Here is a 27,814-nt window from a genome sequence, read left to right as displayed (position 1 = left end):
GAGAGCCTATACTCCTTCGAATCCTGATTTTGACAGCTTATTTGTGCAGAGCACAAACTGAAGTTGCTGGTCGGAAAAAACACTCCTGAGTTACCCTGCACTGACAGCCGACGACTCTGGAACTCAATATTTTAGTCTAACATACAGTGCTGTCATACGCCATCTAGTGTTTGTCTGCTTGTATGTTACCTTGGTGAATCGATGTCGCAGATGGATACAAAAAAGTTAAACAAAAGAAAAAGAGATAAGAGATTTTAGAAGAGAAAAGTTTGCGTTGTATGCTGTTAGCAAATTTTTTGCACCTGCTAGCGGGATTAGCGTTATTCTCATTTACCGTTCATTACATTTATTATATTGTAACTGCGCTGTATCGATTTTCTGAAGCTCAAATGCAATCCGAGGATGCAAAATACATCAAAAAGTAAGTAAAAGAGTAGTGTTGTAATCTCAAATTCGCAAGTCTAAGTTGGTGCCATTCGACATTACCACAAACGCCTACTGTTTTCTATTTATTGATTTTCCATTTCACACTTACTCTTTATCGTTGTTGTGTCTGTTTGGACTGAAATCATGTATTGTGAAAATATTACATACTTAATTGTAGACGATGGAAGGGTGGTACTGTCGAGCCACATCCCACCGAAAAGGCACTAATCGTAAATTACAAATTAGAAGCAGCAGTATTTGGAGATCCTGGGGATCCTATGTTGGAGGACAAAAAGGTAACAAATAGATAAACTTATCTAGCAATAATGTTCGACATAATATCCTTCGAGTACGTGGATTTTTTGTTGCAGGATTGTCAACGAATTATACGCTTAAAATCACTTAATTCAAAAACTGACCCAGCGGCGCTTGCACGAGAAGTGGTAGAAAAATGCGATCTTATCCACAAATCTCAACTATGTGATATTGAACAAATAATATACTATTTGAAGAATCGTAAAACTGTTGAAAGTCCAGTTGTTGGCACCAGCAGCAGCAATCAACGATCAATTTCACGAATTTCTGATAAAGCTAATGCTGCTCAGAATGCGACACTCGACACGACGACGGAACGTGCATCTATTCGAAATGTCGATGAATATATTGAACTATTGTACGAGGATTTACCCGAAAAGGTGAAAGGATCTCGACTTATACTTCAACTGGCTCGTGATCCAGACAATCTTGAAGAATTGGAGAAAAACGGTAAGCAGAATCATAATTAAACGCGTCTTGCAATTTTTGAAACTCATGTCGCCATGTTCTATATTTTCCCTTTTAGAGGCAGTCCTTAGTGCACTTTCACGTGTTTTACGTGAGGATTGGCGTCGATCGTTGGATCTTTCAACAAACATCATTTACATTTTCTTTTGCTTTTCTACTTATACGAACTTTCATTCGGTTATAGTGAATTACAAGATTGGGTCGCTATGCATGGACGTAATTGATTATGAGTTGCGTCGATATGATCAAATGAAACATGATATTGACACCCGCAAGAACGTCATGTCTGTTAGTTTAGGCAATGATCCGAGTTCCAAAGAGAAAGACATTGATATCATAAATCATCCATCATCGAGTACCAGCAAGAGCAGCAGCAACAGCATTGAACATCTTGATACTATTATTGATCAGGAAAAACCAAAAGACATGGAACCACCAAGGCGACGTATACCGGAATTGAAACAACGTCCAAAATCTGGCAATTGGTCTAGTAGCAGCAGCGGAATAAACGCTTCTCCTTCCCTTGTCAAAGCACACTCGATGAGCGGTAGTTATCATCACGATGAGCAACTTACATCTAAGGATGAATCTAGTCCTACAACTCCTATCTCGAATGCAAATTCAACGGAGTCGATAAACACAAATACTACATTGATGGTGGCAGTTGATGGAGCGGTGGGTAAACAACCACCACCAGATCCTCGCAAACTAAAAGATGATTACGATAAAATTAACAAACAATTTAAACTCTTTGTGCGGAAACAAGAACAGCTGCTACGCGTCGCATTTTATCTATTGCTGAATATTGCGGAAAATGTGAAGCTAGAGGAAAAAATGCGCAAGAAAAACATTGTCAAAATGTTGCTTATAGCGCTTGAGCGTCAAAACTTCGATCTGCTCGTGCTGGTTGTAACATTTTTAAAGAAGCTATCTATCGTACTTGACAACAAGGACGAAATGTACGAGCTAAATATTGTCGAAAAGCTGCCTCGATTACTACAGTCACAACGAGATCTTGTTCAGATGACTCTCAAGCTTCTGTTCAATCTTTCTTTCGACGCGCGTCTGCGCGGTAAAATGATACGAGTTGGCCTTTTACCAAAGCTGGTCACATTTCTTAGCGACGATAAGCATCACGGTATAGTGACCAGGATATTGTACCATATGAGCCTGGATGATCGAGTGAAGTCCATGTTCACGCATACGGATTGTGTACCAGTTGTCGTCGACATGTTGCTGCTCAATTTAAATCAAAAATCGGATCCTGATCTGATTGCTCTCGGTATAAATCTTGCACTAAATCGACGAAATGCTGCCCTTATGATCGAAAACAATCGCCTTCGCAATCTGATGTCACGTGCATTCAAGTGTCAAGATACGTTGATCGTTAAAATGATTCGTAACATTTCAATGCACGATACACTTCGTCCGCATTTTGTGGTAACAAAATCACAACTGTGTTGAAGCATGCACTAGTAAGGGAGTAATATCCTTTTTGTTTCAGGATTTTGTTGGGGATCTTGCCAAGATTTTAACAGAATGTGATGATGAAGAATTTACCGTTGAATGTCTCGCTATTTTGGGAAACTTAGCGTTGGCGGATTTAGACTATTCACAAATAATCCACAACTTTAACTTGATTCCACTTATTCGTAATATGCTTGTACCAGGTAAAATTAAAACAAAAAAAACTTCTTTTGGTTTTATTTGTAAAAATTGTTTGTTTTATTTTTAAGGAAAATATAAGGATGATCTAGTTTTAGAAATGGTAGTATTTCTGGGAACATGTGCACTTGATGAATCTTGCACTATGTTGTTGTGCAAAGCTGATGTCATTTTATCACTGATAGAACTGCTAAAAGCAAAGCAAGAAGATGACGAAATGGTGCTGCAGATTGTGTTTGTATTTCAACAGGTACTTCGGCATGAAAGTACTCGTTGCTACATGATCAAGGAAACGGAATCACCGGCATATTTAATCGATCTAATGCATGACAAAAATGAAGAAATTCGCAAAGTTTGCGACGTTTGTCTCGATATCATTGCGATAACTGACGCAGATTGGGCATCTAGAATTACTGTACGCATTTAGTTATGCCATAACCGAAATCCGCTCTCATGCTAATTCTCGATCTTGATCTCGACAGCTGGAAAAATTCCGCAATCACAACAGCCAGTGGCTCAGTATGGTTGATTCTCAAGAAAACGCGGATGAAACGCTGGCTTACGGTGGATCCATTGAAGACCCTGATGAAGCAGATCTACCCACGTATCTTACATCGGAATATCTCGATCAACTGTATCTGCTAAACGCTGATACAACGAATGATGACAGTAATGACTATAGTAAACTACGCTCTAGTTCTTCTTTGTCTAATTACAGTCGCCCCGTCAGTCGGTAAGATATATTTACTGCCTAACTGTTGTAAAGTGTAAGGTTAATATTGCGTTTGTTTTTAGTTATAGCCGTGATTTAGAAGATATGGAAATTATCCATTGAATCCATGGTTTTGACGGTCAAATATTGTGACATGCGTTTTGTAAAAAGTTATGCAAGCAGTAACGTACGTATGCGTGAGACGACGCTTTGTATGGCTTGGAATCTATTTATCAAATGAAATTGCATGCTGCTGCAGATTGGATTTCTTACTGGTATTATTAGCATTTTGACGGTGCAAGTGCTTAGATATCTGAGTGTTTAAAATGTATCGTCATGAGGGGTATAAACTTGGGCTCTTTGTAAGAATTAGTATTATTTCATCTCTGTGCTAGATCAATGGTTAATGTCTGTATGCATATTTTCTCATTGTAATTGCAATCCCATTAAAACATAATATAATCTATAGTAGCAAATGAACCACGTGCTATTTGCTTGAAGTCCTTAAAGTGCAATAAAAAAAACAATTAATTAAAAAAATCGTATGTAAATGAATTTACGAGAAATTTCACTTAACGAGCTTTTTTTTCAACCATATTCTTCATTTTTCTTCTTAAACGGCTCGACAATCGGTGTACGGTCAAAGCCTTGCAAAGCTAAGCTAACTAAGGTTTTCTACGACTTCGAATTACAGGTAGCTGGATAGCCAGTCTTGAATATATATATATATATATATATATATATATATATATATATATATATATATATACATATATATATATATATATATATATGCATATGTATATGTATATATATATATATATATATATATATATATATATATATATATATATATATATACATGAGCAGCTACACCAGCTAATTAAATGTAGGGTGTAATTCAACAAGTAGATACTCGGATTGCGTCAACGGATTCTAATCTGCATCATCCATATTCGCGTCCAGCACTATTGCCAGTAGGTTACACTACCATTTTATTTAAATTGGAAATTTAAACAGCTATCACATGACAACGCACGAAACGTGCACGATTCGGCGCACTAAAAACTTATTGAGTCAACAGTCTGTCAATTGTTTATCATCATGATATAGACAACGTGATTCAACGTTAAATGTAAAAAGGTTTCAATTTGCCAAATTTCACAAATTAGAAGAAAAAGTATAGTAAATCAATGCAAGAAAATATAATTTAATAAAAATTTCATGTAAGTTTCATTGATACATTACATAGTGTCCTCAATTTTCGTGTTCATTTCATATACGTCAGGGTAGAACAATATGATATGAGGTATTACTCTGTTGTCTCTTTGACTTCTATTTTACGAAGGTCAGTAATGGTTCAAATGAACCAAATAAGTATATAAAAAGATCACATCGCTCTGAAATTAATTCACGAAATTTTATAAATCTTTCTCTTGTGTAAGTGATATATAAATAGTATCGGTGATGACTAAAGATGGATCCAAAACTATAATTACCTCAGCTTTCATTTCAATTCGGCTCCACCGTATGCCATAGGGATAGTTGCCTATCCCTGGTGGGTTAACATTGTATGCGCACTAATATTGTTACAATACTGTATACTGACTTGCCAAATTCGGATTGGGTCCTGAGACATTTTAGACTGGCGAGCGCGTACATCCTTCCATTCAGTCTTTGTGGTTTCGTTACTTAGAGTAGGTTGGTGGCACAGTTCAATTTCCGGCGGCCAATCCCAATCCATTCCAAAAGATCTACGAGATAATAGTGAGTTTTAGATTAACTTTTGCCATATTTTTTTGGCTTAACATAATTATTGCCTTAAAAACATTAACAATAGTGCCGCAATGTGCTTCAATTGTACATAATAACTGCAGAGTGTTTGCTTTTGTCATTACGTTCATGTAGATAGAATTAATTTGTCACACTGTAAAAATTTCATAAAACAATGTTCGAAGTATCTAGTAAATACTTTAATTCCTATTATTGATTCTAGTTTCATGAATATGAACGTTTTTTTGAAACCAATAATGAAAATAAGATGCCAAAAAGAGTAAATAGTCGCAGCTGCATATAGTGTGATACTATCAACGAATACATGGTTGTCGGCCTGAATTATTCGGGACGGATAGGAACTGTTTATTCGCAATCAACTGAACCGTTTTAATGTAACTTAAAAGTACTGAGATTACCGAGTATAATGATGAGACTACAATTCACACCAAACATAAAGAAAAGGATAAATAAGGGAAGGGGAATTACAACAAGAAATAAGAGCTAAGTGTCGACCGCGTGTACTACAAAAATCAATATTCAACGTGTCGCCATCTATGTTAAATGTGTTATCACACATACCAGTATACTTCATCATTTTCTTTTTTGTTTCAAAACTTAGTTCTCATTTAATGTTTTGCGTCACCAATTTATTTTTTGTTTAGAATATTTCATTATCAATCTGCTGCTATTGCCTCAATGGGTCACTGCCTTCCGGCAGTTCTGTCTAGGCATAATCTATATATTGTGAAAAACGACAAAGAATAGTACAGCACATTCTATAACTTAGACATAACAGCAATATAATTGAAAAGCTTTGTAACATGTTTCTCAAACAGAGTTGCCTCCATCTTATTGTTTTTTGATTCCTAATTTATTTCTGAATTGTTAGTAGCTGTGAAGTATTGTCTGATTATAATTATTCTATTCAACCTTCACAGTGTTCATTGAACCAACACTTGATGAATGTCTTAACTAATTACATCTATCAGTTCTTTCTAAGTATCCAATTACTTGTATTTTGTGAAAGTTACATTTGTGCTTAGTTACGTAATTTTACCAATATCAAGTGCAAAAATGTGCAGAGCTTACAGATATTTGTATTTTATACTATTTCAGCAAGATTCTTTAAATCAGTTGCAATCACCTAAGCAGCGCAAAACGCGTGAAAACTATCAATTGGTATGTATATTTATACAAACCACTATACTAATCTCGTGCCGATTTGGTGGTACTTGCTCTCTTTGATTGTTAGAACAAAAACAAACGATCCCTATCGATCCGATATCTTTCATATTTAATTAAAGTTTTTTTATATTATTTTTTAGAGAGACTTTGAGCTTTTTCAGCTACATTTGCATCTTAAATTTAATTGAAGTTAAACACACGCTTGGACGTTATGTCGTGGATTTATCGCTCATCTGTTTCCGAGGATGAAGAAAGAGATCAGTAAGTATTAGTTCATATCAAAGCACATGCGATTGTAGTCACTCTATCTGCCGAAGGCCACATGTTAGCCACCGTTTATTAACTGCCAGTTCATGTTCTATCTTAACGGTTAATGATTTACTGTTTGTCAGCATGAGTTGAAAATAATATTACCGTAACAAATTAATGCAACATGCCACCTAAGAAAGCACAATTCAATTAATGCATAAAATAAATTGCTGCTTATTGAGTGTAAAAAGATCTCCACAAACTTAGCATCTTTTTTATCTGAATGTCACGCCATAATTGATGAATTGATGAAAACTGGCTGCAAACAATATTTGTTTACATACAAACGTCAGTCGGCTTTTCCGGAATTCCGTGAGATCACGCTAGAAAGACATTCGAGATAAAGATCTTACTCAAAAGCAAAACTTAAGTGTTATTGATTGGTTGTTTAATCAAGACTCAATCATTTCTTTCAAGACACGCTACGGTGCGGTTAAAAAGAAGTGTTCGTTGACCATTTCTTGCATATCTCGGAGAGAAGTCAGACTAGCTAGTGCTTCGTATTTTTTTTCAATTTATTTTTGTTTGTACAGTGTGATTTTGTCGTACACAAATTGTTTATGCTATAACATACCTACTTTAAGTTAATTAATAAAATTTTAAACTTCTTTCATGAATAATTACACCTATTTGTAATCTTACAAGTAACATAGAAGCCGACAGGGCGAATTGTGAAATCGTGCCAAGACACGTTGCAGTTTAGGTTTTCTTTTTTCTAAGCAAAACTAATCTTAAACAACGTGTGCCATTCACATACAATATCGATGGTTTGGTGTTCAGTGTGTGTGTATGATAAAAATCACAAAATACGGCCCAACCTGTCCTTCAAACCATATCAATAATTTTACTGATCGCCATATTGCTGATAAAACTTAAAATAACCGATATGGCGAAAATAAGATTTAAAATGTGAATGAATGCTGATTAAAAGAATTGGAAGCGGGAAAAGGGACTGCGAAACAATAAATTTAACTTCTTTAGTTCCTAACATTATCATTATACCATAGGTTGTTAAAATGGCTCATCATGAGGATAAGTTGATTGGAAAGGATAATGTGGTGTTTAACTGCAGTTACAAAGAACAAAGTAATGATAAAGATAAAAGTGCACAAGATGAGGTAGATGGTGAATCGATGACGTTGGCTACAAGGTAATTAGATGTTATTTAAATTTTCGCGATAGAGCTCTAGGGCGTGAACAGGTTTACACAGCTAGACCGGCGTGGGGCATATGTTTTACACAAACTCATAGTTAAAATTCACATTCTATATTTCTTCCCCTTTTTCTTTTTCTATCGACATTCTAAGGTACAACGATGGATCGGTCAAGTTACGAAATCCCAACATCGAACTAATGGATCAAGATATTCTCTATCATTTGGCGTTAGGTAGCGGTAGCCATGATTTGCAAGAAATGTTTGGAGATGTTAAGGTATAAGAATGAGAAATATTTTTTTTGATATAACATTATTTTTTCGATATAATACAAAACAGATAGTTTTATACCGGTTTTAAGTAATAACTGATTTTTTTCGTTGCCATCTAGTTTGTTTGTATGGGTGGAACACCCAAGCGCATGGAGTCGTTTGCGCATTTTATTATGGACGAAATTGGTTATAAACTCCCCGCGGGTACCCAGCTACAAGATATAAGTGAATTTTCTTATCGTTATTCTATGTATAAGGTAGTACAGAAAATGATATACAGTTTCATTGAGTTAGTGAATCATAAAAATATTTTTCTACCCAGGTTGGTCCCGTACTATCTATTAGTCATGGAATGGGAGTTCCTTCCGTTGGAATTCTTTTGCATGAACTGATTAAACTGATGTATCATGCGAAAGCAAAAGATCCCATATTCATTCGGATTGGAACGTGTGGAGGCATTGGTGTGGAAGGAGGAACGGTCGTAATTACCGAGGATGCGTACGATGGTTTGTTACGCAACAGCTATGAATTGGTAAATTTAGGACTCCATGTGTGTTAGATACTGAATTTATGATGTATTATGTATTTTATATTTGATATAGGCAATCCTTGGTAATATTGTACATCGTCCAGCAATTCTTGACAAGCGGCTTGTACGGGAACTAAAATCATTATCGTCCAACGATGATCCTTACGACACAATCACTGGCAAAACTATGTGCACCTACGACTTTTATGAAGGTAAAATATTTTGTCTATTTCGAAATAAATTTAAATAATAATTGTTTTTATATTTATTGCATTTCCCGTTCTCTGCCATTCATTTGCAAAAAAGGGCAAGGAAGGCTAGATGGTGCATTCTGTGAATTTTCAGAAACGGAAAAAATGGTTTATTTGGAAAAATTGCGTGACTTTGGTGTAGTAAACATCGAGATGGAGTGTACCATCTTTGCTGCTCTTACGCATTATGCTGGGATCAAAGCAGCTATCGTGTGCGTAACTCTGTTGGATCGACTTAAAGGTGACCAGGTTATGGCACCAAAGGAGGTGATGAATGAATGGCAACAACGACCCCAGATATTAGTTTCACGGCTTATCAAGAAACACCTCGCCCAAATGGGTCAGTTGAAATCGTTGGCTTCGACTCCTTCATCTATCAAATCTCCTCGACGTTTCAAACTTGTGCAACAGGAATCGGAAGCTCATGAGTAACTTGTTTGTTTCAAGAAAAAAGGAATAGCATGCTTGAGAAAATACGTCGTGATCGTAATCGCGTATTTATTGAGCGCGTTTTCATTACATTATAGCATAAAAAGACAAATGATATTGGTTACATGGCGGTGCCTACGGTTTATCAGGTACTAACAACACCTAAACTTGCGCTTAGCTTAATGATGCTATAATATATATATATATATATATATATATATATATATATATATATATATATATATATATATATATATATATATATATATATATATATATATATATATATATATATATATATATATATATATATTGACCGTTGTCAAATAGAATAGAATAGAATTTGTTTCGTTGCTTCTTATGCATAAGCATATTCGTTCTTACTGAGCAGTTAAGAATGTACAGGTTGGAATCCATGAATTATGGGTGTGTTTATTTCATACATCCCATATTATACAGCTATTACACTACATTACCGAAAATAATAATAACCAATTTAAAATTGACAGGCCACATTATGGCTACCATGAAACTAAAAACATAATTTACAAAATTTCTATTTTTTTATAACTTAAATTTCATCACGAACGCAAATTATGAAAGACAATATTGTTTGAGTAGTTAGATTATAGTTCTTAGACACACAAAAATGAAACGTTTGCAATGTTTTAGGTGTTTTAAAACTGCTATTATTGAGGCATGCAAAATATCCACAACCCATTTCGATTTTTGAGATTTCAAAAAGAATGTTTTAGTAAATATCCGTGTGTGCGCGTGCATGTGTATTCTAGAGGCTTAACATGTTGCAAAATAAGATAAACACATTCACACACAGTGCACAGTTGGAAAGTAAAAATCTGATAAACTTGATTGATCTGATCTAAATCATATCGCAGTTATTGTGTATAAAGAAACGAAAACACGACGGTTTGCAGATCGCATTCGCAATCGCGCCTGAAGGTAGATGAGCAATTTATTATCCAATAATACACAAGTTACAATATAATGTTTGGTGTACAAATACGATACCGTCATAAAAATTTACGCGTTGTTCAGTTGCCATATGAACATTTGTCAACAATCGAATGGAATCGAATAATCTAACAGTAAGCAGTAATTATTATACACAGAAACAAAAAAATAAATCGATTAATCTTACCTACAACGATTAAAAATAGCTAAACAGATTCTGCATGCAAACCAATATATTATAATCATGATGACACAAACCCAATTGCTTTAAATTTAAACTACCCAAAAACAGAGAATATTAAATTATTTCCTTTTTTATGTAAGCTCGTTTCCATGTTTGCTGCAAGAGCTTCAAAATGGATGAAACTTATTTGTTCTGCTAGCCCCCCACGTTAATATCGCAAAAATTATACCATCTGATGCGACATATGTAAAAAAAAGTCATTTGATGTGTCGGACAACAAATATCATGTGCAAAAGGCAAATGTAGATAGTGCATTCTAGAAAAAATATTGGAAGAAAGATATATGAACTTATAGTGTATGTGAGAGACACATGTGGCAGGTCTGTGAATGAAAAATGTTGAAATAAGTGTGTGAGAAACAAATTGACACGAGATGTAATCGTGAAAATCGGCTACGCAGAAGGATGAGTAGCACGTGGAAATTTTTATAAGTTTGCGTCTTGTACCCTTCAACTCAAATGTGAAATATGTACTTCTATTTGCTATCTATGTTTACTGCATTTTTGAACATCACTTTAAATCTATTGATCCGAAGTTCGGTGGTCATAAATTTTTCCTAATTAATAAATCGAACTTATTTTTTTTCTTACTGATCTACTTCTCCGACTCCTTCCCTAGCTTTTCCTCTAAATTCTACCTCCTTCTCTTTTATCCAATTACAAGAGGGAGCTCTAAACAACAAAACAAGGTATTCAAAATAATCATCCAAAAATATAAACTATATTCAAAAAGGCTTTAAATGACCAGGAACATGTTCACATTGTTGGGTAACATTACATAAGAATCGGAACAGGCAAATAGTTCGAATCTTAACACTATCAGTTGTAGTTTTCCATATCCAGTCACATTGATCTATGAATTATGCAGTATAAACAACGGCACTCAAAGGACACAACATAAGCTTGACAGACAAAAGAGATAATAACAAATGTTCAGTAACTAGAAAAATCCCACTCATTTTCCGGGGCAGTTTACAGAACGAAAAGAACGACCAGAAACGTCTATTGCTGAGTTTTTGTAATTGATCTGCAAAAAGATATAACGTCAACAATCTAAGAGCAAAATACTTGCGCTTTCGATTTAAATAGGCAAGAGCCAAAAGATGAATTGGGCTAAAAAAGAACTAAAAACTATCCGGCGTTTTCTTCACTGGGGACCGTTGATAGCAATAGGTGAGTAACACACTGTCGAAACACGCCGAATATAGCCTAATCCTCGTAACCCTCATTTTCTCCACAGGAATTATAAAATCTATTACAATTATGACCATTTATATGAATGGAATGTGGTGGCCAGCTCACAGTTCAGCGGGGGCATTTGTTAACCAAGCGCTTTTTCTAATATCTTCCGCTAGTACGGGGTTTTACTTTGTAATGGCTTCTTCAACTGGTCCCCGATTCTTGCCGTTCAAATGGCGACCCAGACAAACTACAGAAGAACAGTATTTACAATATTGCAATGTTTGCCAAGGTTTCAAAGCCCCCCGGTCACATCACTGTCGCAAGTGCAATCGGTGTGTAATGAAAATGGACCACCACTGTCCATGGATTAACAATTGCGTTGGTTGGACGAACCATGGCTATTTCACAGCATTTTTAGCTTGCGCTGTGGTGGGGTGCATTCATGCCACCGGCATTCTAGGTGCATCGCTATACGTTGGGCTATATCGTGACTGGTATCTGTATTACGGTCACTACACCAAAGTGAACGTGCAGCTCACAGTTACGAGTCTCGTACTTTGTGTATTCAACATTGGGCTTGCTATCGGTGTTGTTATCACCGTTGGTGCGCTGCTGGTTTATCAGCTGAGAGCCATTTTAAATAATCGCACCGCAATCGAAGATTGGATTTTAGAAAAGGCACGCTTTCGCGAAGAACGAAACAACCAACAGCCAACAACTTCACGTTTCGTTTATCCATACGATGTGGGCCGATGGAATAACCTGGCACAGGTGCTGAACTTAACCTGCACCGTTGCTGGTAATGGTGTCGATGATTGGCCCGTAGTCGAGGGATGCGATCAGTACACACTGACTGTAAGAATCATGGTAATTAATCATTTCTCCATATTGACATTGACACATTTTTTCTCTCACAAATCAATATGTAGCGCGAGCAACTTGCTCAAAAAGAAGAGAAGAGAGCGAGAACTAGAACATATAAAATAAATCGCCCTTCCACGGGAAGTTGGATACCGTTATTTTCACAAGGATTCAAAGTATGCTGCTCTCCTCCGCTCACCGATGAGCCGCGCATCAAGCTTGCGGTTGGAGATGTCGTTCGAGTTACTAGATGGAGAAAGTATGTATTTAACTAAAATGTATTTAATACTAATCATACTAAAAATATATTTTGCACACTTTTCAGACACTGGTTATTTGGTGAAAAAATACAGCTATGCGATATGGATACCGATGCAACACCACAAAGACGGATAAGAGGATGGTTCCCTCGACGGTGTGCTGTAGAACATATGGAATTTGATGATGGACTAACACTTGATGAAACATTACCGCCAGTAGATAGTAGTACAAGTAAAAAGGTTGCCTAAATCATACAAAACATATGAACCAATCTGCTTGATTTCAATAGAGCTTGATTACAAAACAATATTTTATTCACCTCCTTCAACGCTAAAGCTGTTTACTGGTTGTTTAGGATGCTGTTTTGTTTGTAGCGACAATATTGTAGCAACCGAAAAAGAAATGTGATTATTGAAATAGATTATCTGAAATTTGTTTATTTCATAAATTGTTTTTTCTAACTCAACTTCGCCATTTAACTTGAAATTGAGCAACTTCAGCTATTTGATTCAAGACGACCGCTCAAATGTTAATAAAATTAAATCATACTTAATTTTGCTAAATCAAAAGAAAGAAACAAAAAACGGTGATTAGATGTATCCGGATGCCTTGCTTTGATCTCAATTAGATATATATTCCGAAAAAATATCCAAGAATATATGTGGGTTTTTTGGCTATGCGTATGCTATAAAGAACATATTTTAAATACTGAACAATATCATGATCGAGAATAATCAAATTATATTATTCTCATTAATATTACGTTTATTGCAACCAGAAAGGGTTAATATATCTCATCGTATGAGATGTATGTACCAGTAGATAACATGGTTAACGTAACATCAAGGTAACATCGTGTGTTTGTGATCATGATTTTTTTTCCCTGTTACTGTGTAGTAGTAGGTCAATATCCTAATAACGATAATACTTACGAATATCATGCACAGAGGACGATTATCTTTATGACAAAACTAATGTGGGAGTATGCAAGTGCGAAACTGGTTAGAATTTCAATAAATACAGTTGCAGAAATGATGGTAAGTTTTGACTGTGCCTACAATGCCAACTATTTTTTTCTTAATTAGCCTTTACCTTCATCACTGAATTAATTGAACAGAGCATTGCGAAAGCCAATGAGCGCTCATGCTAACCGGTTTTACAATTAATAGGCCATTTCAAGATTTCTAAAAAGGGCAAAAAACACATGTTTTCTCGATTACTTAACTAGTAAATGGAATTTGGCTGGTATGCTTGTCAAAACAACAAATGTAGCATAGTTACTTGGCTTAGATAATGAATAGTAAAAGGCTGAAGGAAAAATAACCGAATAATTGGGTATATGCTGAATCCCTATATATATGGCTTATTACGCATGTGTGTATGCGTGAGTCAATGCGTATTCCCTTGCGTGAAAGCGCCACGCGATGCGTTGGATCAATCAGACAGCAAGAACTGTTAACCTTTCACCATTCCATCCAACAACATCGCGCAGCATCGTAGTAGTTGTTCCACGGTTCCACTTGCTCCCATAATCGAACGCGAAAAGCATTTCATTTGTCGCCAAATGGCATATAAATGCCAGGTTCGTTACCCAACCAAGTAACAAGACCCTGACAGGATCTCGGTAAGTTCAGTCGTGTGCTGTTGGATGAGTCGTGATTTTCTACTCCCACTAGAATATATTTGAAACGCTGATTTCTTCTATCAACTCGAGCTATGATTTTTTTTATCATAAGAAGTGTACATTGTAGTGAATTCAAAAACCTTATAAGTAACAACTTACATCAATAAGTAGAGAAAAATAAAATGAACTTTGTCAAGTGTTAAAGTGCGTATGGATCGTAGAGCTACTCAATTCATTTAATCATACACAACAATGCTAATAATCTTTTGTTTAGCTTCCGTAAACTAATATAATTTTCAATATAGATCAAGTGCAGTTAAGTGTGTTACAATGAAGTGAAATGTAAAATGGAATCTGCCCCTCGCATAGCCAGCACGTGCTAATACGTTTGTTGCATGCCAATGAACAGACATTTATTGTACAAAGCATGACTATATATTCAATTTATTTTTATGCTTAATATAATTATATTTCAGTTTTGTCAAGAACTCATGACAATATCTATTAAATTATAATTACCTGGAATCATTATTTAGCTATGTAAATACTTCGTAAAGAGCTTGAAGCGCTGCTATAATTTTTAACCTAAATTTTGTAGTTTTGAATACTATATCCAGATTTGTTCGATTGGCGCTAGCAAATGATCGAATGTTGAATTATATCGTTTTATTGGCTACAGAAAATGGGATCATCAAGAAATAATTTACTGGCAGCAGTGCTTGTTACATTGATACAAGTGGCTTTGAGCAGTGAAAACTCATACGACAGTTATAGATTACCTCGAGCTATACTTCCTCAACATTATGATTTGCGTGTTTTCACGCATCTTGGTGATGAGCGAGGTTTCATATTTTATGGTCAAGTAGCAATCCAGGTAAGCCCCGAGCGACAGCAGGCAGATGACTAAACGGAAACTGCATCAGTTTTTTCTATTATACTACTTCTCAACAGATGATTTGTCAAGAAGATACAAACAATATTACGCTTCATTCAAAAAATTTAACCTTAACCGAGCAACGGATAGTGCTGCGAGAAATAGAGACGGAGTCGTCTTCAGGAGCGTCTGAAAAAATAGAAATCAAGAACGTACAGTATTTACCTGCCAACGACTATGTGGTGTTTCATGCTGGCAAGTTGATGCAGAAAGGTCATCGCTATGAGTTAATTGTTCCATTCGAGGGCGCGCTCGGGATCGGGCTAATTGGATACTATCGAAGCAGTTACACGGACAAGACAAGCAAACAAAAAACATGGCTTTCTGTGACTCAATTCGAGCCGACGTACGCGCGCCAAGCTTTCCCGTGCTTCGATGAACCCGAAATGAAGGCAACGTTTGATATTTCATTGGCGCACCACAAACGGTACGTGGCCTTGAGCAACATGCCGATGAACCGAAGCACGCCCCTTGAGGGCGATTCGACTCCCCCTGATTGGGTGTTGGATGAATTCACCCGATCGGTGCCAATGTCAACCTACTTAGTAGCCTATACGGTTAACGATTTTGAACACCGCGAGGCAGCGGTATCAGAAGAGGGCGACGTGTTGTTCAAAATTTGGGCCCGCCGTGACGCCATCGATCAGGTCGATTACGCACGTGAGATTGGGCCACGTGTGACGCGCTTTTACGAGGATTATTTCCACCAAAAGTTTCCACTGCCCAAAATTGACATGATCGCTATCCCGGACTTTGCTTCGGGCGCCATGGAAAACTGGGGACTCATCACCTACCGCGAGACGGCGCTGCTGTATCATCCAAACATTTCCACGGCAAGCAACAAGCATCGCGTGGCATCCGTGATCGCGCACGAGCTGGCACACCAGTGGTTTGGAAATCTAGTAACCATGCGCTGGTGGACCGATCTGTGGCTAAACGAGGGGTTCGCCACGTACGTCGCTAGCCTGGGTGTCGATTATCTGCACCCAGAGTGGTTTTCCCTCGAAGAGGAATCCGTGTCAAATGCGTTGGACATTTTCAAATTCGACGCCCTGCTGTCGAGCCATCCTGTTTCGGTGGAAATTGGCCACCCGAATCAAATTTCGCAAATATTTGATGCCATTTCGTACGAGAAGGGTTCCACGGTTATCCGTATGATGCATCTCTTTCTCACCGAGGAAACGTTTCGCAACGGGATTGCGCGCTATTTAGAGCGCCATGCTTATGGAAATGCGCAGCAAGACGATTTGTGGGCGGCTCTCACGGAGGAGGCGCACGCAAACGGCGTGCTGCCGGATTCGATCGCTGTGAAGCAGGTTATGGACTCCTGGACACTGCAGACGGGTTATCCGATTATCACAGTGACACGAAATTATGGTGAAAATTTGGCCGAAGTCACGCAAACGCGTTTCGTATCGATGCCTTCTGGTGAGGCGAATGTCACCGACTATTGCTGGTGGATTCCGCTGACATACACGACAGCAAAATCGCCGGATTTCAATGACACGCTTTCCAAAGACTGGATGGAATGCAGCATAAATGAAGCCGCGGCCCGGAAAGGACCCATCAAGGTGCTGGACGATATGCCAGATCGTGAGCACTGGGTGCTGTTCAACGTGCAGCTGGCCGGTTTATATAAGATAAAATATGACAGAACGAACTACCGGCTGCTGGTGGCCCAGCTGAATGGAGCAAATTATAGTGCCATCGGTCTGCTGAACCGAGCCCAACTGATCGATGATGCGATGGATCTCGCCTGGACTGGTCAGCAGGACTATGGAATCGCCTTCGCTATGATCAACTATCTGCGGCAAGAACCCGAGTACATACCTTGGAAATCGGCATTATCTAATTTGAATAACGTAAATCGGCTTCTTAAGCGTACTCCCGTTTACCCCATTTTCCAAGCCTATATACAGTACATATTGGAGCCCATCTATCTTCGGTTGGATGTGTTTAATGACACGGCGAAACCGACCATCGATCGGCTGGACGCGATTAAGCAGGTGGTTTTGATAGCGTCCTGGTCGTGCCGATTTGAAGTCGGTGACTGTATCGATCGTTCCGTACAGCTGTTCGCTCGCTGGATGAATGAAACTAACCCCGACGTCGACAATCCTGTCCCCGTAAACCTGCGTCCAGTTGTCTACTGCAACGCAATTCGCATGGGTAAGGAAGCGCAGTGGAGTTTCCTCTGGAAGCGCTACTTGCAAAGCAACGTTGGGTCGGAAAAGAACCTCATCATAGGGGCACTAGGCTGTACGCGCGAAGTTTGGCTCCTGAATCGATTCCTGGGCTGGTCGCTCAATAGCACATCCGGCGTGCGGAAGCAGGACGCGACGCTTCTTTTCAGCGGTGTTTCCAAGAGCGAAGTGGGCTTTAATTTAACCAAGATCTTCTTCCTGGAACGGGTGGATGACATTTACAATTAGTAAGTATCTTCTGGGCTGCCTTATGAGGTGCTCTGTGTTACCGCAAGTTTCAATTATCATGCCACATTTCTCTTCGCTAATTCCCAGCTTGAGTCCAGACACGTCCCGTCTTTCACGATACATTAAACCCCTTGCGGAGCAAATGTCATCAACGAAGGAGCTTCAAGAGCTAACCGATTTGATCGAAAAAAAGGCGTCCATTTTTGAAAAGGCTACTCAAAGCGTAAAGCAAGCGCTAGAAACGGCTCAAACGAACAACAGATGGATTGTGACGAACTTGGACAAAATGACACGACTGTTGCGGATTTTGACTGCACGCTCTGCAAACACTACGATCAATGTCCTGAAGTTATTCGAAAACGTTGACCTTTAGACTGAACATGTACAATTACCATATACAACTAGCGCGTAGTACTTATCATCGATTTTATACCCATTTATCCCAGAAGCCTTTTTAACGTATCTATTAACACTAAATGCTAAGGATTCGATAATTCGTTGGTATAATACTAGAAACATTTTTATTAATGGAAAATTCAAAATTGATACGATATAGTGTGATTGACCTTTAATGCAGAGAATTACGGCTTGTAAACTGTCAAGGAAAATGCAGCCAATGACGGTATGCACATCACTGTTTCAACAATATGTTTTATGACAGTCGATAATGTAACAATTTTTTTGTTGAGGAATGCAATGAGATATCAAATATACACCATTATTTATCCAACGTTAATTCGTTTATATGAAGAAATCGAAAAAAAAATAATAAATTGGCTGCAGTCTCAATAGAAAGCAGCATTGCTTTTCGAGACGCGCCCATGCACTATACATGTGGCAGAGATTGTAAGCACACCTAGCCTCTGGATGGCTGAAGATACCACCAGTAACTGTGTCAAATTAAAAAAAAGAAAAGAACTAAAATATTTTTGATTTTTTATACATCAGATTTTTATTAACTTTTAAATAAATTGAACATTGCTTCTCATTCCTATTCAAAGCAGTTTATCTAACAATTGCTTCTCTGAATCGCACAATCTTTACAATCCTCTGCACACTCAATAAGCTTAATTTAGAATCAGCTGTTCACGTAAGTGTAAATTTGCGCAACACGCAAGACTTGGATATAAGAAAGATACCTGCGATTAATTATTACATCAGGTATTGTTTAAAACTATAATCTGGATCATGCATTTACGTTGAGTACTTTTATATCGGCCTCCGATTTGTATGCTATGTTTTCGAACTTGTTTAGACTGAGATTGTAGCTGATTTCATTGGAGTAGGTAAACGTTTTGTACCTGTTTTGCGGATTTTATGCTGTTGTTCTTGTTGCTGTTGTTGCTGTTGATGCTGCTGCTGTTGTTGCTGCTGTTGGTGCTGCGGGTGGTAGTTTTGCTGTTGCAACGATGGAGATTGTGGTTGTTGATGGTTGTGTTGGTTATGCGATTCCTGCTCCTGCTCCAGCTCTGATTCTTGTTTCTGTTGAACGTCATAACGCGCATAAAATAATAGATATGGTGTTATCACATGACGCCGATTAGGGGAAAGTATTTCCTCAAATTCAAGCTGCGTCATAATTTTTATTTTATCATCGTCACACATGTACCACATTAGCTGCTGCTGACAAGCAGGCAGGCCTCCTCGAGTCGTGTTATTTCCAGCACTGAGTTCACTGTTACCACCGGCAGCAACGCGATCAAGCATCGATTTCGTAGAGCAAGTCGACGATTGACAACTCGTCGCTGTTAACACGCCAGATCGTGCATTATCACCATTCACGATGCTAGACGAATTAAAGTTGTGATGATTGGTGGTACAGTTAGCGCCGCATGATGCTGCTAACATTGATCCCGACGACGACATGGACGATAAATTATGACTACTATTTTTGCGTGAATTTTCAGAAAGTAATAAAACATCACCACTATTGTTGCTCCCACAGTCGTTGGGTGGGAGTCTATTGTTAGCCACCGATTGTTTTGCGGACATCACAGCACAGCATCCAACGCTTTGGCAAGACGAATCATTCATCAAATTTAATGATTTACCACCATTTCCCGCACCACTGATCCCGTTGATTGGAAAATCACCAGCGACATGATGATGGAGGAGATTAGGAATGATGTTGTTATGATGGATACTGTATAAATTATCATTAGATCCAGCTCTGATGGTTGGCTTATCGACGGGTATAACGGAATTTTCGTAAAGATGCAGCGCTTCTATGCCATTGCTAGGGGAGAATCGATTGATTACGTTATTCTTCAACTTTTTACTAACATCACCAGCGCTCGATGCCTTTTTGCCTCCAAACAGCTTTTTTAATTGACCGGATGCACTTTTCTCACTCACGACACTTTGATTTTTCGTACACACGCTGCCGTTAGAGCACACACCTTCGGCGTTGGAGAGCGAATCAGCAAGTGATGTTGTTGTATCAAGTAGAACTTGCTTTCGTTGGCGATCTTTTACACAATTAATGTATTGCAGTGGGATGTCAAGAGCGCTGGTATATGCAATATAGTGTCCAACCGACATACGCGCGCCAACATGCGTTATAACGCTGTACAATCTATAGATGTGTCTCTTTTCACTGTCTGCTTTTCCAAAGCATTCTCGACAAAAGCATTGTAGTACAAAGGGCGTGGGAATATAGGTGTTGATTTTCTCCATGTCACCATTGAATCGTTTTAGCTGCAAAACTAACAGCCGTGGTAGAATATCAAACGAAATTGTGCGACATGCCTCGGTATATCTGGAGCACACTTCGCAACGATACTTATTATCAGTCCTAAAATACTCTTGTGTAATACATGCATCCTGTGAAATAACACAACGTAATTTATATCGTAAAACTCATGCCATTTCTTTCCCATGCCGATAATGTGCATTACCTGATAAAATTGTTGAGGATTCTTAGCAGCATCACTTATTTCGTTACTTGTGATTGGAATTGCAATATCGATCATGGTTTCTTTCTGCTCAGTAACTGTTTCACATGATAGACATCGCGTCCGCGACACCGTGACTCCTTCGAAGTCGTCAGCAAAAAAATTCAAGCCTAAAGTCCGAATGCGCTCCTTTAATTGTTCATCTGCTGCACTGGGTTTTTGAAACGATGTCGTTCCACCATTCGATAAAGTGACCGTTGCCGTTGGCGCCGTTTCCTTGGAAGATGATAATGACTCTATAAAATTATTGCCTGTAGCCGTTTTCACATTTGCCAAGTTGTCCGTAGCCATAGTAGCTACTGTAGAGCTTTCTTTCGCTAAAAGAGCTTTTGTATTCTTTTGTGACTCTTTACGCCGGCGAAAAATGTTACGTCCAATGAACTGTGTGCCACTTGACTTGGGCTCGGCAGCCGTTGTAATTGATGTAGTATCCATTGAAAAATCTGCAATAGGAGCTGTTGCTACTGCCGTAGGACCAATATTCGAAAGTGAGCTAAAAATAAAAAGCAAACAAACACATTAGCCATATCGCTAATCCTTCAGAAGTTCCATGTAGACCTCTTACGATGAGGAGTATAATCAAATATTGTTTTTTTTCTGATTCCTACTATGAGCGAAATATACAGTAAAGCAAACGTGTGTTAACAGCAAAGCAAATCAAAGAGAAAAACTATTTGATTTAACATAAATGTTTACGGGTTCCTGTCTAAAAATGGTGTACATTGCTACGCTCCGATTTCCAAAAAATGATCGATCTTTTTTACCGTATTTTGCTATATTCGAAGTACACCAGAAATGTATGCTCTTATTGCAGAAAAAAAAGTATTAACCAGATAACAAAATTTACTGACACCTCCACGACTCCCTTCTATATATTGAGGAGCCATTCGTAGACCTCTGAATAGGTTTTCTAACTGCTCGAAAAGAGTCAGGATAGAATTAGCCACTTGCATATACTTAAATCTCTTCTCTCATTAAGCCCTTAAATGGGTTATTGGTGCTATCTTCAATAGCTTTTAGCTTAATAGTTGGATCACTGTTAAACCAGCTTCTGTTATCCATTATAAGAACTATTCCCTTATTTGTGATTATTTTATTGAATCTGACGTCAAGTGAATGAAGGATGGAATCTGCTCCTTCCTCTTGAACAACTCTTCTCTCATCCGGCTCTTGTATGTTTAATTGATGCTCTAGTGGTTTAAGCTGACTAGTCAATATTCCGGGAACGACTTCCATAACACGGTTGAGAGATGACCTCTAAATGTATCAAGAGCAGCATTGCAGACTTTTTCAAAAGTGTGCCTCGTGTGTCCTCGTGTGAATTTTTAGTGTTATTTATAAAAAGATCCTCAACAAACGGCGATTCACAATCGACTGCAACGTAACATGTACTTACCTATTTTTTAAGACTTCTGGGTTTTCTAGAAGAATTTCATTAAGTGTATGACAAGACTCTCGTACACTATCCAACAAGCACATGAGAAACTCATGTGCGTCTTGTTGCTGATTCCCTTCGAAAGTGGTACTAACATTTTGTACTGCTTGTAACAATCCACCAGCATGAAATGGTTCGATTATATCAGATGTTTCATTACGCGCAAGATTGTGGAATAGCTCGTGTAGTATTTCACAAACCAACTGCCGGTTACTTTTTATACCACTTCCAGTGACATTGGTTTCAGACTCTCGTACATTATTTGCTATGTTAGCGGAACAGTTTGAGTAAGCTGTACCAATTGCATTACCGTTAAGCACGGCGGCATGGTGCTTCGAGGCAGCACTTTTGTCACTTGTGTTTATATCGCTTAGAACACCAGACCCACCACCAGATGAAACAACAGTGGTATGATTAGCCGATGTATCGTATCCATTGGCACTGTTGCTTTCGAGAGAAATTAAATCTTTGTTACTCCAGCTATGTCCACTCGCACCGTGCAATCCCGAAATATTACGCCCAAGGGACGAAGATTTTGGTTTCGTCGACTGCACTGCCACATGATTTTGCTGATATTGGTTATGCTCCACCAAACACTTTTTCTCCGCATTCGATTTATGTAGCACCAATTCCAAGAATTCTACGAGATGATGCAAGTTGTGCGTAAAATTTGGAGCAAAGCGTAATGTATACAAAACCGAATTCATATAGCACGAATTGCCTATGTTGCATAGGGTTGCTAGTGAATTGTTCATATTGTGCGTTACCATGTTGTTAACCTCTTTTGTTATAATCGCTATAGCGTCAACAGGAGCCGAATCACATTTGTTGTAACAAGAATTCGAAGATATTCCATGCGATGTTATTACTGATGTCTGAAAAAAAATTGTTATGTTACATTCAATCATTGGTTTATTGAAATAGATGCACAAATCGGAAAACGATAGATAGACATGATGGATATCGATTTACATAAACACTCATATATTTGTGCAATATGTTAAATAATAAATAAATTGCTAGAGTGACTTACCGGTAGATAATGTTGAAACATGACGTTTCATAAAAAGGTTTCTGTGTGCCAGCATATCTTTGATACTTGTCGCTATATACTGATCATTTTCATATATATTTTTTTCTAAGTTGCATAATAGATACCGGTGGATCGTATTCTAAGAATGAGGAATATTCAACCATCTGTCATAATTACACAACATATGGGATTCGATTAAAATTCCAGCTCCAAGTCCAGTTGCTTCAAGTCGATTCCTAAACCGTACATACTATTGGTACATTAGTTGATCTGTAACGTGATATGGATGATTATATTATATTAGGATATGACATCTTATTGGATTATGATAAATGACATAAATAATATGTATACACATGTTTCAGCATGTGTGCGGATATACTCATATATAAGGTTACCATAGTAAACATTAAATTAAATATACAGATGTACATCTTAATGCAATACGCATGTTTTTCCTGAAACATGTGAAAAAGACAACATAATTATGACAGCAAAATCGATAACGACCAAGTATTGTCAATTCTATAACCAAAAATAATATTAACGCAAACGTGACATCCTTTTTAATCTGGAAAAGGTGACACATGATGAGGAATAAACGATAATGTAAATCAAGGATATCTATTCGCCGGTGATGGTACTGAAATTGGTAGTCAATAGGCAAAACCAGAGTCCCGTTACTACAATACACGACCTACCCGTGGTATCCGAGCGAACACACTGCGAGAGTTGAGATACAGTAATGGCTTTCACCTCTGTTCACTAGAGATCTGGAGATACTAATAAACAATTTCATCGGCTACCGAGATAGTATCGGGAGTAATCTACTTAGCCCTTAATAAGGGTTAACAGTTTCACAGAATAATTCGGATAGCCGTTGCCGCTTTACACCACTTGCGCGATATCCTCTGTGATTAGGAAAACGGTGCCGTTTCTTCAACACATTATGATGTAGCTTGTGCACCACAAGGCACATTCTTTAGATTGGTTCATCGTATTTTAAGCCAATCTCACACTGTCCTTAGCTGTTAGATTATCAAATTGTCAACACTGTTTTAAATGACACAAACCATCATATAAAAAGGTCCATTTTTTGTTATTAATTTCAGTTTTTATGGAACAGTGGAATTACTCTGGCCAACTAAGTTAATTGTAGTTTTGACAGTCAAAATGCGGTAAATGACAGCAGACATCATTTTCAAGATGAATATAAAGTGCTCTAGGTCAATCAAGTGTTAACATACTCTAAAGAAAGTTGTTATAAAAGTAATCAATGCTTATTTTTTCAAAATCCACAAAAATTTGCACTAAATGCAAATTATTATTGATTAGTAATAAATTAATAAAAAATTTATGAAAACATTTCAATGCGAACTTTTGAATTAGTTTGAGGTATCCTTGATATACGAGCGATAATTGTTACGCGGCTGCTATCAAACGTAGCCATGAATAACTGATCGAAAAAATAGTGCATATGTAAAATATTTTGAGTACTTAGTTTTGAAGAAAACAAAATTTTTGTAGGATTTCGCGAGATACTATCAATATAGGTAATATAGGAAATATTGCTGACGTATTACAATTCGCGTTTATACATAATAATGGACAGGTTTCACTTCATAAAAAATGAATTTCGTTTCAGGAAACTTTTCATTTTGACTCCATTATAAACGTTTTTCTGCTTATATTGCTATAGAAAATACTTGCACCTTAGCAAAATATCTACCATTATTGCTGTTTGAAAGAGGACACTTGCTTCTATGCTGCTAATTTATTTTAAATTTCAAAACTGTACAACTTAATTGGACCATTCATATTGATAGTATAAATATCTATAATTTGTGTGAAGAAATCCGGCTTAATTTTAGATATAGACGTCATCTTTGCCGACTACGGCGACTTCCTTTTCATTTCCGCCACGGAAAGACACGTTCTCGTGTAGCAAGCGGGTTAGCCGAAAATCGTCGAATATTAAGTGATTTGCATTCTATTCGTCACTAAATAATCTGGTTAAGATGGCTGGTGTAAGTAACGATGCATTGCTGTCAACTTTTTCTGTACCTACCAACTTAATGACATGTATATTTGCGAGATACTGTGGCGTTCAACTTCCATGATTCTATAGCTATATTCTTAGCTATGATGGAAAAGGGTTATTTTATCTTCATTCTTATTAAAGAAAAGACTGTTGTTCTTCACTAATTATGTTATTTAATTCACTTTTCTGTTCATTTTTCTTTTCAGACCCTTTACACCTATCCGGAAAATTTTCGTGCATACAAAGTCCTAATAGCGGCTCAATATTCTGGTGAGTCCGTGAAGGTTGCTTCGGACTTTGTGTTTGGAGAGACCAATCGCAGTGAAGCTTTCCTATCAAAGTTTCCCTTTGGAAAGGTGCCGGCGTTCGAAACTAAAGACGGCAAATACTTAACCGAAAGCAATGCCATCGCTTATTTCGTCGCTAACGAGCAGCTTCGAGGAACGAACGATTTTTATCGTGCTGAAGTTCAGTCGTTTTTAAGCTTTGCCGACAACGAGTTGCTTCCTGCCGTTCAGTCATGGACCTTCCCAATCATTGGCATTGTGCCGTACAACAAGAACAATGTTGAACGAGCAAAAGAGGAACTTCGTCGTACATTGACGGTGCTTAACAATAGATTGCTGAAGCAAACCTTCCTGGTTGGCGAACGGATTACGCTTGCCGATATTGTGGTTTTTGCCACGTTGCTGCATGCTTACGAGTTCGTGCTGGATCCTTCGTTCCGTGCACCTTTCGGATCCGTTACACGATGGTTCACGACAGTTATGAATCAACCACAGGTTAAAGCCGTTGTCAAAACGCCAACCCTATGCGCGAAGGCAGCGCAAGCTGATCCGAAGAAGTACGCGGAGTTCCAGGCCAAAGTAAGCGGCACTCCTGCAAGCGTTGATAAGAAAAAGGAAAAGAAGGAAAAGAAACCGGCGGCTGAAGAAAAGGAAAACGTGGCTGAGCAACCGGATGCCGCCGATGAGCTGATTGCTGCAGAACCCAAGCAAAACGATCCGTTTGAGACCCTCCCAAAGGGCACGTTTAACTTTGATGATTTCAAGCGTTTCTATTCCAATGAGGATGAAGCTAAATCGATTCCTTACTTCTGGACGAAGTTCGACCCTGCCAACTACTCGATTTGGTATGGTGAATACAAATATCCGGAAGAGCTGACTAAGGTGTTCATGAGCTGTAACTTGATCACGGGAATGTTCCAACGTTTGGATAAAATGCGCAAGCAGAGCTTTGCCTCGGTTTGTCTTTTTGGTGAGGACAATAACAGTACAATTTCTGGCGTATGGGTTTGGCGTGGTCAAGATCTAGCGTTCAAGCTGTCGCCAGATTGGCAAGTAGACTATGAAGTGTACGATTGGAAAAAGCTCGATGCTAACTCGGAGGAAACCAAGAAATTGGTAGCACAATACTTTTCGTGGAGTGGCGCCGACAAGAATGGTCGCAAGTTCAATCAGGGCAAAATTTTCAAATAATACTATTGTCATCTTGCAGCAGCAGCAACAGTCTTGTGTTAAAATTATTACATTCGTCCTATTCGTTCTTTTAATAACAATGATGGTAGATCATGTTGCTTATTACATGCAACATGAAAAAAGTTGTGTCAATAAATGCTCTACCCATTTTCCTGATCAAGTACTCCAACATTGTGTGAATTAGTTCTCTCTACAAGCAAATGAACGTCGCTAAGTTGTACTTCTTCAATTCAACCTGCGCTATCAACCAGCATGTTCTGATGTATTCAAATCATAGAGACACAAGGTGCACGACGAACCATGTGAATTCTTCGTCATTACTTCGTTTATATATCAAAAGAATCGTCCACCATCAATCAGTATGCGATCTCCAATATGTTTGATTTGTAATAGAGGCAGCATAGTGCATAGCGCATGTGCGTAGTTAAATGCAACATTGCAGTTCGAATTTAATGATTTTGAAACTTACCACCAATCATGCATTGCATGATTTTTTCGTACTAACTGGCTACATTGTAGGGCGTCTTGAATCAGAATAAAACGAACAAATAATGTATGGAGTAAGTATTTATATTATTCATTGTAACCATGTTGTTATTGAATAAGCTTGACCGAAATTTAAGATATTAGATGCGGACATTGTTGCTTACACATTTGAAAACCTGTGAAATATCCATCCTTATGGGTAAGTATATAGTTATCACGAAATGTTAGGCATAATTAAGGCACGGTGTAGTTCACGTCATATTAGTAACGGATGTTACAAATAATGAAAACTCTTGCGTATATTATTTATAATCAGTTGTTGCAAATTGATTGCCTCTTTGAAAAGCGATACTAAAAAAATGAAATTTGAAATAAATCTGCTACGTG

At 37.8% G+C, this 27,814-nt stretch overlaps 6 protein-coding genes across 6 annotated transcripts; 5 read left to right on the top strand and 1 right to left on the bottom strand.

Annotated features, from left to right (window-relative positions):
• Positions 1-278: 278 nt before the first annotated feature.
• On the top strand, positions 279-4,096 carry LOC128728300 (kinesin-associated protein 3). Its single transcript, XM_053821920.1, has 8 exons — positions 279-421; positions 605-722; positions 798-1,191; positions 1,268-2,649; positions 2,714-2,879; positions 2,946-3,289; positions 3,357-3,607; positions 3,670-4,096. Exons 1-8 carry the CDS (start codon positions 279-281, stop codon positions 3,707-3,709), a joined length of 2,838 nt encoding a protein of 945 aa, XP_053677895.1. The 3' UTR covers positions 3,710-4,096.
• A 3,776-nt stretch (positions 4,097-7,872) lies between these two features.
• LOC128728377 (uridine phosphorylase 1) lies at positions 7,873-9,658 on the top strand. The gene is made up of 6 exons (XM_053821998.1): positions 7,873-8,006; positions 8,164-8,287; positions 8,402-8,539; positions 8,605-8,814; positions 8,885-9,023; positions 9,118-9,658. The coding sequence occupies exons 1-6, from the start codon at positions 7,873-7,875 to the stop codon at positions 9,492-9,494; spliced, it is 1,122 nt and encodes a 373-aa protein (XP_053677973.1). The 3' UTR covers positions 9,495-9,658.
• Positions 9,659-11,966: 2,308 nt separating this feature from the next.
• Positions 11,967-13,447, top strand: LOC128728830 (palmitoyltransferase ZDHHC6). Its single transcript, XM_053822479.1, has 3 exons — positions 11,967-12,743; positions 12,818-13,008; positions 13,075-13,447. The coding sequence occupies exons 1-3, from the start codon at positions 11,970-11,972 to the stop codon at positions 13,256-13,258; spliced, it is 1,149 nt and encodes a 382-aa protein (XP_053678454.1). The 5' UTR covers positions 11,967-11,969; the 3' UTR covers positions 13,259-13,447.
• A 594-nt stretch (positions 13,448-14,041) lies between these two features.
• On the top strand, positions 14,042-18,777 carry LOC128728376 (aminopeptidase N-like). Its single transcript, XM_053821997.1, has 4 exons — positions 14,042-14,047; positions 15,314-15,508; positions 15,586-17,999; positions 18,088-18,777. The coding sequence occupies exons 1-4, from the start codon at positions 14,042-14,044 to the stop codon at positions 18,371-18,373; spliced, it is 2,901 nt and encodes a 966-aa protein (XP_053677972.1). The 3' UTR covers positions 18,374-18,777.
• Positions 18,778-19,186: 409 nt separating this feature from the next.
• On the bottom strand, positions 19,187-23,443 carry LOC128728375 (uncharacterized). Its single transcript, XM_053821996.1, has 5 exons — positions 23,423-23,443; positions 22,351-23,264; positions 20,898-21,447; positions 19,370-20,823; positions 19,187-19,268 (listed from the first exon to the last, which is right to left on the bottom strand). Exons 1-5 carry the CDS (start codon positions 23,441-23,443, stop codon positions 19,187-19,189), a joined length of 3,021 nt encoding a protein of 1,006 aa, XP_053677971.1.
• A 1,893-nt stretch (positions 23,444-25,336) lies between these two features.
• LOC128729142 (elongation factor 1-gamma) lies at positions 25,337-27,104 on the top strand. Its single transcript, XM_053822794.1, has 2 exons — positions 25,337-25,449; positions 25,670-27,104. Exons 1-2 carry the CDS (start codon positions 25,441-25,443, stop codon positions 26,939-26,941), a joined length of 1,281 nt encoding a protein of 426 aa, XP_053678769.1. The 5' UTR covers positions 25,337-25,440; the 3' UTR covers positions 26,942-27,104.
• The last annotated feature ends 710 nt before the right edge of the window (positions 27,105-27,814 follow it).

Source organism: Anopheles nili, chromosome X, assembly GCF_943737925.1.
Source record: "Anopheles nili chromosome X, idAnoNiliSN_F5_01, whole genome shotgun sequence".
In the NCBI taxonomy this organism is placed as follows: domain Eukaryota; kingdom Metazoa; phylum Arthropoda; class Insecta; order Diptera; family Culicidae; genus Anopheles; species Anopheles nili.
Note: the sequence above shows the minus strand (reverse complement) of the source record. Positions and strands in the feature narration are given on the sequence as shown.